General features: G+C 26.2%; 2 protein-coding genes across 2 annotated transcripts in view; one reads left to right on the forward strand and one right to left on the reverse strand.

Annotated features, from left to right (window-relative positions):
- Positions 1-14928, forward strand: part of LOC107436458 (proton-coupled folate transporter) — a 108643-nt gene that overhangs the window by 17758 nt on the left and 75957 nt on the right. The window lies entirely within an intron of this gene.
- The window catches only part of LOC107436452 (serine/arginine repetitive matrix protein 2-like), a 43116-nt gene that overhangs the window by 10028 nt on the left and 18160 nt on the right, over positions 1-14928 (reverse strand). Inside the window, exon 3 of the mRNA XM_043044472.2 lies at positions 14516-14568. Within this exon, the coding sequence (XP_042900406.1) occupies positions 14516-14568 (53 nt within the window). The remainder of the gene's footprint in view (positions 1-14515; positions 14569-14928) is intronic.

Below are 14928 nucleotides of genomic sequence, written 5' to 3' on the forward strand. Positions count from 1 at the left end.
TATTTTAAAATATTACAAGTGATTTTGGTTAAATTAAATAATATCAAAGTGTTTTCGTTTGGCAAGATTTAGATAAATAGACTTAGTGTCTTTTTTTCCCGATTGGCTACAAATAAAACAGTTGAATTCCTAATTGAAAAACAAATATGCATTTGTTATTTTTTGGGTCATCAAACTGATAAAATTAAACTGCAATATAAAAACAATGATGCTTTTTACTTTCCAGTCTGTTAAAACACTTAGACTTGTAGTATAAAAACAGATAAATATATAAAACCTTTGTGGGTTAATTTGGTTGAGTTAAATTTCGTATATTATTATGTATTGGCTACATTAAATTTGTAGGACAAATAAACGAAAGCAGTTCACTTGGTTTAATTTTCATAGAGCTCGGGAAGTTGAAAAAGTGCATCTAACTGGTTGCATTGTTCAAAACAAGAAAATATGTTTTAAAATAACTCACGTTTGAACTATTACAAGTCTAATTTAGCAACGCACATGCTCGAAAAACTGTTAAATGCTTCGTCATATAGATCACTATCGAAAACAAAAAAAAAAGCGTTTTGTTTTTAGCACATAAATATGCAGAATCAAATTCCTCATTGCAACTGTTATCTACGAACTTCATTTTGAGACATTTCTAATCGAACCATTGTTTCTTAACACCTTTGTTCGAAACTGCTCTAAATGTTTAATCTAGGCCAATTATGGTTCTTTTTTTCCCCTGTTGGCATGTTTGAAATCAAAATAAATTGCATTAGGATGTGAGTGAAAGTTCGCTTGTTCAATGGTTTTATTGGTATGTATTCGTAGACGCAGTAACTGAAATAATTGAAATTTGTGAAATAGGGCTAATCAGTTCAATACATTTCGCTCAAACAAAGACAGGAAATCAGGTTACCCAGGTGATAAGTTGTATTTATGTTTATAATTCGAATGGCGTTAACTATTTTGCTCTAGTAAATAAAAATAAATTAACAAACTTAAGTTTCTACAATGGCGTTTTTAAGAAAGAACTTATTAAAAAAAATTGGGATGAATGATAAAGTTTAACTGAGCTATAGAGCAAGCTGTATTACGAAATAATTATAGTTTTCTACAAAATAATAAATACACAAATGCTCTGCTGCTTTTCTTTCTAATTTTTTGAATATTACTTCATATATAAGTCAAAATGACAATCAATCCTGTGAGCATTTACGTAAATAACGTGAGAAAACCTGTATCAAGCTCCACATACCCCATGTACTGTAAAAAATGTGGAATCAATTATGGTAAAAAATACTGCACTCTTGATGCATCATAAATAAAATAAATTTCACTGTAAAATCCATTTTACCGTAAAACTTTATGTTATAATTTTTACTGTAATATTTATTTCATTCAGGGATTTTACAGTAAACACTGTAAAAAGGTTCACTTTCACTGTAAAAATTACGGCATATCAGATGTTTTGTTCCGTAAATAGGTGGGGTTAAAATGAACATTACGGTACTTTTCAATGTAATTTGATTCGAGATTTTTGCAGTGTACTTTTCACCCGCTTTTTTTCCTTGCTGAAACTTGTTGGTAATTTTCTGTAGCTTGTAGCTCTATTGTAAGTTGCTGTAAATACACACCTTCTAACTACGTTCTGCGCAAAAATTGAATATATTTTTTACGACTTGCCAAACATCATATTAGTATATAGATTTATACTAATGTAATGTTTATATTATATTAGTAGTTATAGATATGTACTAAAATAATGCTTCAAATATATTAATACATAGATTAGTACATCTCCGGAAGAGTTACACTAGTATCGTTGAGTTGGAAGCCAATTACAATAATTAATTGTTACTGTAATCAATATATTAATCAGCGATCGCATCAATTACTCGCCAGCAATTAATCACGATTACAAGTAATTACAATTTCTGATTACAAACGGTTATTGTTATTTGCAATCACAACAAGAAACGACTACAGGTAATCACGATTGCCAGTAATCATAATTAATGATTGATTACAAGTAGTAATTATTTACTATTACAGACCAATTAAATGTAATCAAGATCTTAAGTAATCAACCGTGATTACTTGATTTCAAGTTATCAAAATTTCAATCATGATTTCAAGTGATCAGTGCAATTAGGATTTTAAGCAATAATTACTTTTTATCACAGTGCACTAATTGTATTACTAAATTATAAATCTCTACAATATGATTACATGTAATTATGATTACTTGTTACCATAGATTTTGATCACTTGTAACCATGATTGCAAATAATCGATCATATTTTTGCTCTACTCTGATATCGCTGATGCAACTATGTGGAAATGAATGCAAAGGAATGTTCGCTTTTAAAGTGATTGCAGTATCTCTGAGGCTCAGGTAGTTAATTTCTGGGAAAAGTAACAAAAATTAATAAAAAAAAAAATGAATTCGAACAAAAATGGCAACAAAAAAAAAAGTTCGAAGAAGAAATATTTTTGTTTTTCAAGTACTTATATGCTTCGATTAACAAAGTTATCTGTTCGAATCCTAAAACGAGTAACTAATCAAGCAACAGAAAAACTAATTCACACGTTTTAAAACGTTAGTTACGCGATGCATAAATGAGTGTAAAAAAATTATCGTAGTCAGCTATAGAGTGCAAAAGATTAGTAAAATAGAAAGGAAAAAAATGTTCTTAATCACCGTTGTTGGCGGTAATTGGTTTCATGAAAGAAACCCAAAAGACGCTTTGTACCATGGTGCTGAAAACCCATTAGTGGCAACTTGTCACTTTAATGCGCGCTTCGTTACATGCACGCTCTATTTAATACTATTGTTTTGAGTTAATAAGACAGATAGTTTCTTTTCACTATCATCGCGTGTTCTCATACCAATTGTCATTGCATCATGTCCGTTTAGAATTGCAAACTGATGGAGATGGAAAAATGAGATTGCTGTAATCTAGCAATCCCACGATTCAATTCTTCATTAGAACTTCGATTCCTTTTAAAATTACTTCATAATTACAATGGTATTCAAACGATGTATATTTTCTCTATTTATTATTTCACTTTGTTTTATTTAAGTAAAAAATGACAAGGATTTTTTAAAAAAAGAAATTTTTCAGATTTTTTTTTTAAAATTCCATTCTCCTTCTTATTTTTTCATTCCATTCTATTTTTATCGCATGAAGAAATTCGATACGATTCCCTTGTATTTTAAATGAACAGAAAAAAATAACAAAAAAATCAGACAATAGTAATCTAGCAGTCCCATGATTCAATTTATCCTTCGATTCCTTTTTAAATTATTTTATAATTAAAAAGTGTATGGCATCTTCAAAATTTATATTTTTTAACTTATTATTTTAATTTCTTGTTTTATTCAGGTAAAAAATAACAAGGTTCAAAAAAAAATCTTTCTGATTACAATTTTATTATTATTTTTTTTTTAATTCCGCTTTCCTTCTAATTTTTTCATTCCATTCTATTTTTATCGTATGAAGAAATTCGATACGATTCCCTTGTATTTTAAATGAACAGAAAAAAATAACAAAAAAATAAGACAATAGTAATCTAGCAGTCCCATGATTCAATTTATCCTTCGATTCCTTTTTAAATTATTTCATAATTAAAAAGTGTATGGTATCTTCAAAATTTATATTTTTTAACTTATTATTTTAATTTCTTGTTTTATTCAGGTAAAAAATAACAAGGTTTAAAAAAAAATCTTTCTGATTACAATTTTATTATTATTTTTTTTAAATTCCGCTCTTCTTCTAATTTTTTCACTCCACTCTATTTTTATCAAATAAAGAAATTCGATACGGTTCTCTTGTATTTTTAATTGAATAGAAAAAAAAAACATAAGCAAAAACATTTAATTTCAATAACTAATCGTCCTCTAAACCAGGGATTCCCTGCCCCCGGTCTGCCCAAGAAAAATTAAATTATTTTTATTTTATTTGTTGCGGAAAGTTTCTCTCGGGTTTTTCATTTTTCCATGGATAAGAGGTTAACCGGGAGCTGAGAGATTTCATTCAAAGCCGCCCTAATACCATGCGTGTAGTTGTATTTTATTTTGAAGGCAGGTTTAAATACAATTAATTTTAAATTATTGAATTAAAACAATCTAAAATTCCAAACAATCAAGTTCTATCCTTCCTTCTCAGCTGGCCGGGGTAAAAGTATTAAACGTTGACCGGTCTGCGGCGATAGAAAAGTTGGAAAACATAGCTCTAAAATGATCATTTTTTTGATAATAAAAGATTTGGTTATTTGCAAATGAGAGTAAAAAAAATGAGAAATGTAGTCAACAGTTAGTGATGCTAAGTTGATAACCCTTAATATACCAACGGGACTTTTAAGTCTCACTAATTACTTCCTTTAAGCATTGAAACGGAACAAAACATCCAATCGAAACTTGTCTGTCACTGTAATATGATTATCCGTTTTATTTTATTTCATTTTATTTTATTTTAAACTTGACTGACTAAACCTATATAAAAACCTATATACTTATACAAAAAATACATATAAATATCTAAATATATAATAAATATATATTATATATATAAACATATATAAAAACATATATAATAGCTACTAAAAAATCTTAGATAATCGGAATCACATTTGTACTAAAAAATATAAATTCTAAAAAAAGTCATTTGAAAGTTTTTTTATTCCTATTTTATTTTATAACCGTCGTTGAACTGCCGACCAATTTTAGGGGTTTACGTATACTAATGCTCAACTCCGTAGCCTTGTAACTTTGAATCCTATCCGGAAGACAAGGGAACCCCTGGATCGAGTATTGGGAGAAATTCTCCTACGTGAAGGACTTTTTGATGGAGCTAACCCGCATTTGCGCTACATGGAGTGGAAGTTTTTATTCATATTCAAAAATTTATCAATAATTGATTCTGCAAATTAAAAAAAATTGTAGAATCAATAAATAACTGTTTTTCTGAAATCATTTTTTAATGCCCATGTAATTGGAACTTGTCATTCAGGCATCAGTAGGGTAAACCTCTTGCATCTAAATAACTGCAGATTTAAAAAAAAATTTTGTTTGAAAGTGAGCCGTCTTTCATGGTCATTGTTTGAAAGTGAGCTGTAGTTCAATGTTATTGTTTGGAAGTGAGGAGCGTTTTATTGTTATTGTTTGGAAGTGAAGATTGTATCTTTAATATCAAAAAAGATGCTAGTGTTTCATATGCATAAATTATTAAAACGCTAAATATAATATTTTTCATTTATATTGAATCAATTAATACAAAATAATGGAAAAATTATGTAAATATGTTTAATAAAAATTCTGCATATAAGTGTTAAGCGATATATTAAAATATTTTCTACAGTATTAGTGCAATAACTTTTCTTAAAATGTACCTTTGCAGTATAATGGGAATTTGATAATAAAACCAAACAATTGTAAAATGTGAATATGTGTTTCTTTTTAAAAGAAATCAGTGCTCCGTAATTTAGTTGAAGTCTTCGAAGCTTCTTTTAGGTAAAACTTTAATTTTTTTTATGAAAAAAAAAAACTACAATTTAATATATTGAAGTAAAATAAAGTCAAAATTAATCGGAAGATAAAATTTAATTAAAATTTATTTTGAAACATTGCAAAAAATTGTATTGAATAACTGCAACAAAACTTATTGTTCCTTCTCGACTAAGTCATCAGATGAAGCTTACTATATTAATTTAGCTATTGCAGCAAATAAAATAATTAAAAATTTTATTGAATGAAATATAAAATATTTATTTATAAAATTCAATGACTTTGCTATCAACACTCACCAATTTATTAATATGCTTAGTTTTTTAAAAAATGAGTTGCGTTCACATTTGTTTTTAAAATTAAATTTTTGGGTAAGACGAAAAAGTACGTTGATACAAATAAAAGTAAGAAACTAATTTTAGTATCTGGGATGTTTATGAAAAAAAGCTATTTTAAGAAGAATGATATGAAACTAATACGTCGTATCACTTCCAAAAGGGAAGTATCAAAATCATTAGGCTATTGTAATCTTATAAGAGCTGGATTTATGACAACACTAATCCGATTATTTGATATTGGCGATTAGTTTTCCTTTATCCGCCAAATATAAACAACATATAAAGTTAGCTGTTTTGTTTAAGGAAATAACATATGCTTAGAAATAATGTATTGTTGGTCAACTGCAGAAGTTGTGTTAGGCGGAAGAGTTGTGTAATTAACGAAATTATTTTAAGAATAAAAGTAGTTTATTTTATCAAAATACATTGTTACAGTAGATATATGTCAAATTAGTAAGAAGTAAACTCAAATTGATACATTTATTGTTGAGTTTAAAAGCTTTATTAAAACTGATTTCATATTTATATATTATATGCTTGCTTTCATGTCCTTTATCGAAGAGTTTAAAAGACTTCCTATAAATAACCAACTGTCTGAGAGCGCAGCGAGCAGGGGATTGAACTCTTTAGTAGCGTTTTTTAGTTCCCGCACAGTGCAGAAAAATATAAAAATAGTCAAATGAAAATATGAAATTTTTTTTAAATTTTTCTTATCAAATAATTTTATATTTGTTTTCTTTATAAACTACTAAATTTTCTAGTTAAGTTTTAAATATTTTTCTTGCTATTGTTAGATACTTAATATGGAACACTTTTAGATACAGATTAAACGGAACAAAGTTAGAAATATACATATATACATACGAGGACTCTTAAATGGAAAAAAAAGAAACATTATTTTCTTTAAAAATTTAAGTAAATCCTTTTTTTAAAAATAAAATATAATACAAATATTTTTAAAACATAATAAAAATAAAATATAATGAAAAAGAATATAACAAAAATTAAATTAAAAATAAAATATAATAAAAATATTTACAGTAAATAAAACTAAAAATAAAATAAACCTATTACAAAAATTTATAATTAAATATATTACATATTCAAGAAGATTTTTTAATATGTCATAAAGAAAAAAATTATTTCATAGTAAACATAGATTTCTATTTATAAAATAAACCTGCTTTCTTATTGACCTAGTTATTAGGAAATGTTTTGTACTAAATAAGCGAACGTAATTTCCTACCTTATTGCATACAAACTTATCACAATAAAGACGATTCATTAAAACAAAATCGAAAACATAATTATAGTTTTTGAAATGTTATTAAAGTTAATTATTTACTGTTAAGCAACGATTAGATATTTATTTAATTGACCACTCAACTAACAATTTTTAGTATGTAATTATTCTCGTTAAATTAAGTATATCGTCACAGTTACTACCATTAGTTTAACGTTTATATTCTGTTTGATTGTTCAATATAAATAGGCACCTTTCGATTAATTTGTGAAAGCGTGACTTTTAATTGTCTAGTGATGATCGCTGATAGTTTGTTCATAATTTTCTTTTTATCTTTATTCCTTTATGTATTTTATTATACTTAAATCACGCAAGTATAAGGAAATGGCAAAAGCTAAACCTATACTCAATAAATCAAATCTATTTGAATATTATTTTTGTAACTCACTGAGATAATTTGCAATAGCGTTAAAAATTATTTAAATTTAGTGATAAGTGTCTTAAACATTTTTTTAAATAAAATTAATAATGCAAAGACAACTGAGAAGAAAGGTAGAAAGGTTCGGTCATTATTTATCACCGAAAGAAAAATAATAAAGTCTGGAACTAAATGAGAATTAAGAGGAATAATTTGTAGCACTGAAAAAAGAGGCATCTGTTAATTATAAAATTAAAAATGTAAAGCCACCAGGAAAACAAATAATGAAAAATTGAAATAACAACAATTGAAAACAAAATACGACAATTAATAATTTATGTACTAAGTGTCATATCAACGGCATAATTGTGGCAGGGTTAAAAATAACAATGAAAAGTTTTTGTTGTAATTGTCCCTCTAAACTGTATTTTTATAAACCTAGTAGTAAGTAAGCGACAAAAGGAATAGTTATTAGATAGAACAAAAGAGAGAAAATGAAGTAAACTTGTTATGTACTAGAAGCTTATATTGAGGGCAGAGTTAAAAAACAGTTTCTGAGAACCGTATTTCTCACACATTCCACTTAATGATACATATATATAAATAAAAAAAAATTGTGCTTGTTACGAAACAAAAAATATGATATACCGTAAATTTTACAGTAATATATATATTTTTTTAATAACGGCAGGCACTGAACTTTCGTTCTTCGCCTTAGAAGATGCCGGAAGTGTTGCTCATTTATCGTTACCCAGTGGACACCTGTGAACCAAAGTTACGGAGGCGAGAAACATTACCCACTCCACACTGCCACAAATATCTGTTCATAGGGTGGGCCACATTCATACATTCACACATCAGAAGACAACAGAGAGAGAGAGAAACATCCATGCCCAGAGCGGGATTCGAACCCGCAGCCATTGACTTCGCAGTCAGGCAAGCTAACCACTCGGCCACCTGAGTAATATTTACTGAAAAATTACTGAATACTGTGATTAAATAAATTTTACTCTAAAAATTGTGATATAAAATTTCATGGCAGAAAAGGATATTATGGACACTGCACTCAGGAATACAGTACTTTTTAAAGTGATTTGAATCAGAAATTTTTACAGTAAATTATTATAAATGAACAAAGCAAAGAACACAAAAAAAACCTATTAAGTATAACTGTAGAAGAAAATTAATACAATAAACAATAAAAATAAAAACTTATTGAACTATAAATCTAAACATTGGTTTTCTAAACATGCAACGTTTTAAAATGTAACTGTTCCATTTTAAAACACATAAAGTAGTGAATATTTTCCCTTTTTTTGAATGAATGTAATTTCGTTTTTCATTGCTTTTTTCTTAAAAAAAAAACGGTGGTTAGTGGTTAGTTTTTTATTTTCTAAAATTTTCTCTTACATAAAAGTTATAAATCATCAACAAATGATTCTAGGCGAGACAAAAAATAGGGCAACTATGTTATAATGTCACACTGAGGACAAACAATGAAGAGATTATTACTCTAGAGTCTAGACAAGGAGATATAGGATTAACTATAATAACTATTTAAATGCAAAATAAAAAAAAGTTGAAAACAGAATATNGATCCAAATGTGCCTCTGAAATCAGAGGTACATTGTGCCTTTCATTTTTAAAGGCACGTTGTGCCCTTAAAATTCAGAGGCACAAACGATCCAAATGTGCCTCTGAAATCAGCGGTACAGTTTTTAGAGTGTATAACTGTAGAAGAAAATTAATGCAAATAAACAATAAAAATAAAAACTTATTGAACTATAAATCTAAACATTGGTTTTGAATTAAATATGGACACTTAATATGTAACGTTTTAAAATGTAATTGTTCCATTTTAAAACACATAAAATAGTGAATATTTTCCATTTTTTTGAATGAATGTAATTTCGTTTTTCATTGCTTTTTTTTTTTAAAAAAAACTATGGTTAGTGGTTAGTTTTTTACTTTCTCTTACATAAAAGTTATAAATCACCAACAAATGATTCTAGGCGAGACAAAAAATAGGGCAACTATGTTATAATGTCACATTAAGTACAAACAATGAAGAGATTATTACTGTAGAGTCTAGACAAAAAGATATAAAATTAACTATAATAACTATTTAAACTGAAAAATAAAAACAAGTTAAAAGCAGAATATAAACACGAGTACTTAACTAAGAACATAAATATTAATTTGCAGAAATATGAACACAGATTATCTAACGTAATAAAATCTAACTTTTCTAATTAAATCCATTTCTACGTTTGCTCAGAATTTTTTTTTTCTCAGAAGGTACTTTTTTTTCTTAAACGATGATTACTTTTTCACTTTCTAAAATTTTCTCTCCCATAAAAGTTGTAAATCATCAACTAACGATTTTCAGCAAGGCAAGAAATAGGGCAATTATGTCATCGTCTCATTCTTAAGTACCTTTCATAAAGAAGACTTGTCTCATCAAAAGAAACAACTTGTAACCAGGTAATTATTTTGGTATTAGTGGCACTCTGTTATTGTTCAAGCCTAACATGATAGCGAATCAAGACTTCCATTTTTAAATTCTTTGCACATTCTTCCAGTTTTTTTAGTTCTTGTTTTTATTGAAGTAAATAACGGTTTGTAGACTTTATGAACTGATTTTGAAGTTCGTTGCCTTACTTCTTGCTCGGAAGATAATACCCGGTGTTGTAATAAGTATTTTCGTGACTCAGTTTTAGCGCACGCGTGATACAGATTTTCCTTCAATATAATTTCCTCCTACGCTAGAAAATGTTAAGTTCTACTGGCTTATATCTTTTAATGTTAATATCTTTATAGCTCAAGATAATATGAGCTTGCTTTAAAAATTAAGGTGCACGTGCATTTTTTAAATGTGTTAGTTTGTTTTTTACTTGTGTTAGACACCAAACTTATTAATTTAAAAAAAAATTCAATTTTTTTAAAATTTAATTTTTTTAAAACGTGTTTTTTTATAAAAGATGTTAAAGACTAGTTTATAAATAAAACAGTTCGCGTAAGTAGTTAAATATCCTTACTTTTTTAAAATTCATATAAGACTAAAATACAATTAAGGCTAGAATATTTAGTATAGAATGCAATCCGAAGATAAAATTCACTATTATACCAAACAAAGTCAATCTTAAGCAAACTATTTAATTTTTAAGTCAAATTACTGTATTTTTTCCGAGACAAGTAGAATTTTTCTACACTGTAAGAAATTCCGGATCAAATGCCGCTAAAAGTTTTTACCGGGACGTATTGCAGAATAAAAAATCTAATATACCTTCATTTCTGCAGTTATAATTACCGTAAAAATACTGAATCATTCTAATTATATAAATATTACTGTAATAATTAAGGTATAATATTTTTAAATAAAAATTGATTTTACGGTAAAATGGACTTAACGAATGATGCACTCAAAATGTCTGTACTTTATGACGTATTTTGATTCGTAATTATTTTCAGTATACTTCCATTGAACACTCATTTAAGTACTTGTTAGTATTCTACTTGTTTGCTAATTTACAAGTAAAAAAATTTTTGAAACAAATTCAAGTTTTTTTAGTTTTAGTTTTTTATGAATACATTTATTTAAAATCTAGTTCGTTTAACTACTATATTATGTATTAATAGGAAAAATATATTCTAATAATTCTTTTCAAAAATATTTAAATTATTTTTAAAATTCTCTTAATTATTTTTGAAAAATATTCTCCTTTTTATTAATTAAATTAGGAATTAGTACTATTTAATTCATTTGTAGAGTAATTACGTTCAGCTAACTTAACGTTTGAATTAAAGGCTTTTGTATACAATATGATCGGAAAATTTATTAACTTTTTTTTCTGTATTTATTTGTAAGAAAAACGCTAGAACTGGGCAATATAGAATTATTATGGTTTTAGCACATATTTATGGGTGTTTAACTATAAGATCTTGATAAAGTTTCTTACTATAAAGTAAATATAGATGAATTTAGAATTCTATTTGAGCATTTAATCAATCATATCATGTCAATTTTCATGCTCATTTATTTCATGTCACAGAAAAAAAATTAGAAGGTATAATTTCGCTAAAATGTTTTTGAATATGTACAAAAAAATTAGATTTATTCATGCTTGGTACTGAGATAATTCCTGCATATTTACAGATTTTTTAAAAAGAAATATGTTAATTAATTTCATGCTACAATGCAGGACAAAACCGTAAAATTGCAGTGAACTGCGTTATAAAATTTGTTTTGTTTATTTAAATCTGTTTTTTTTTCTTTAATTTTAAGGTATTTATTTGAAATAAATTTATTTTAAATATAGGTTCAATAAATGTAAAAGTAGTAATAGAATTGAAACTTTACTAGTGATCATAAAAGTTAAAAAATATTTTTAAGTCCAACACAGATGTGAAATATTTTCTTTAATTTCTTTTAGGTCGAAACTTAAATAATTTATAAATTTTACCTTTTTAGCTCATTTGTTCGAATTATGAATTTATTTTCCATTTTGTTCGAATTGTTGCGCATTTATTCGAATTATAAATTGTTGGTAAATCTAAATGCAGTAACAGATTCAAAAATTCTCACGTGATTGAAAAAAAAAACATTTGAATCCAATGCATTTACACTGAAAGTATTTTCATTGAATTGATTTTAGTCAAAATTTAATTGATAGAGTTGCGCTAGATATGTAACTTTAAAATTGCTGTATTCATTCAGTTTGAATGCTATGATTGGTTCCGGGTTCACTGTTCTAAAATCACATCAATCACGGTGTGCAGAGTAAACGATGTAATAATAAGATCTAATAAAATAACCGAAAGGACAGACAATTGGTAGACAATCATGACAAGAAATTCATCTCATTTTCTATATCAATTGTTTGTGTATTCATTTCGGATACTTACCTGAGCTTCAGGTGTTAATGATCCTTAGTATTGCCATAACCGATTGTATTAAAAGAAAATACTTCCTTGAATAAGATATGCATAATTTATTCCTATTATCTACTGTGTGCATATGATTACAGTGAGAATAGAGCTTAAAATATTTGAACGATATTTTAGATATAAGTTCAATCAAGTCAACTCAATTCCATCTCATCAATAAAACTAGATCAATTATTTTACAGAAGTTTAATGGGAGGGAAAGAATAACTTATTTTTCCTTATTGCGTTTTGCCTTGGATGATTGTTTTGTTTTTTCTTTTAATACAAAAATTAAGGTTTCCGACTATTTAAATATAGTATATATGTTTAAAATCATCATATAAGATTATCTTAATTGAATATTATGAATATTCAATTGAAATATCTTAATTGAATATTTGGTAATAAAAAGTGTTACTTTTTTAATTAAAGTAAATTACAAAATGTATCGCTTAACTTATTTCAGTTAAACCTAATCCCATGCATGAATGACTATGATTTCATCTTTCTTTATGAAAACACAAGTAGATTGTTATAAACATTCAAATTATGCAATCATATTTTACTGTTCATTATCCGATAGCTATACAGATTATAAAATTTGATTATTGATATTAATGACTGATGATTTTTAAACTCATTCACCATTTTGCTGCACATATTATGAGTACTTCATAATCAGTTTATTGGCATCTCGTTTAAAATTTCTTTTTGCCATAATTAATTTAAATACTTTGATGTAGATATTTATGTAAATGATCTAATGACTACATTTAATGCTATTGTGTAATGGTTGATATGATTGTGCTTAATTGTTGAAATATATTTTTGACCCAATAACAGATTAAGTTTGACTTTGTAAAAATTGCACTAAAGTATCATCAATCATTGCATTAAATCCAGCTTGACGATGTTAAAATACTTTCAATCATGAAAAACCATAAATTAAATAATCTGTGGAAATGTTAAGAGATGCATTCATATGATGTGTTTTTTAAAATAGTAAACAAGATTATTATTTTGAAAACTCTCTTTGTTTATATCCAAAAATTTAAATAGTTTTTTTTTATCATTTCTAATTGTGTTTAAATTATGTAGAACAAGAAATATGTCAACGAGATAATCAATAAATTAATAAATCAATGATAATCAATTTTTAACATAATCAACGGATTGTTTACGGTTGGTCGTTTTCTCATTTAGTTTTCCGATTTTAATATAGAAGGAAAATACTTTATTCTGATAATGCCTTAATTTTTCTGAATGTTATTATTGTAATAAGTGATCTATCGTATGATCTTCTGAATGTTATCATTGTATAAAGTGATCTATCGTATGATATTCCGAATGTTGTCATTGTATAAAGTGATCTATCGTATGATCTTCTGAATGTTATCATTGTATGAAGTGATCAAGTGAATGAATCTTTGAGCTACTTTTAACAGTTTCTGTTAAAATTTATTAAATGCAGATATAATTAACTATTTTATAGTTACTTCTTGTATATAAATTTTCTAAAACCTTAAAATGCTAGATGAAAATGAAAATTGCAGTTTGTTTTTAAATTATTAATTAAGAACAAATTAATAGTTCCCATGAGNATATTCCGAATGTTATCATTGTATAAAGTGATCTATCGTATGATCTTCTGAATGTTATCATTGTATGAAGTGATCAAGTGAATGAATCTTTGAGCTACTTTTCACAGTTTCTGTTAAAATTTATTAAATACAGATATAATTAACTATTTTATAGTTACTTCTTATATATAAATTTTCTAAAACCTTAAAATGCAAGATGAAAATGAAAATTGCAGTTTGTTTTTAAATTATTAATTAAGAACAAATTAATAGTTCCCATGAGCGTATTGCTTAGGTTAAACAATTGCAATAATATCGTAAAAATAAATAAATTGAATGTGGTTTTAGAAACCTTAAGAAATAAACTTAATTTATTAATTTATATAATAATTATAATATAATAATTATAAAATTGAATAATTATGCATCAATGAAGGCATTTGCCTCATTTTTGAACAGAAATTGTTTTCATACAGTTTAGTCAATAGTTAGTTTAGGAATCATAAAATATAACGCTACCTGTACATGGTTTCTTTTTGTCAAAGACGCTGTTACTTCAGATTTCGTCGCACCTATTGAAAATATTTATTGAGTTTAGAGAAAAATGGAAATTTCAATATTTATAATATTTTAATATTATAATATTTAAATAATACAGTAATAATATTTTTATTATTATATTATTATATGAAATATTAATATGTTTTAAATATAAAAAAATATTTAGAAACTCAAAGGAAGTTTATAAGTCAAAACTTTCTAACCCGTAAAAAAGCCAGATTTAAGCTGTTCGCCCACCGTGTCAATAATTAAATTGGTTTTAAGTTAGTTAAGGACAAATAAATCAAGGAAAAATAAATAAATTCTTAAAATGTAGAAAACATTTAAAAAATAATGTGAAAGATAATTTAATTTGATTTATTTTATTGATT

Source organism: Parasteatoda tepidariorum, chromosome 3 (genome assembly GCF_043381705.1).
Source record: "Parasteatoda tepidariorum isolate YZ-2023 chromosome 3, CAS_Ptep_4.0, whole genome shotgun sequence".
Taxonomy (NCBI): Eukaryota; Metazoa; Arthropoda; class Arachnida; order Araneae; family Theridiidae; genus Parasteatoda; species Parasteatoda tepidariorum.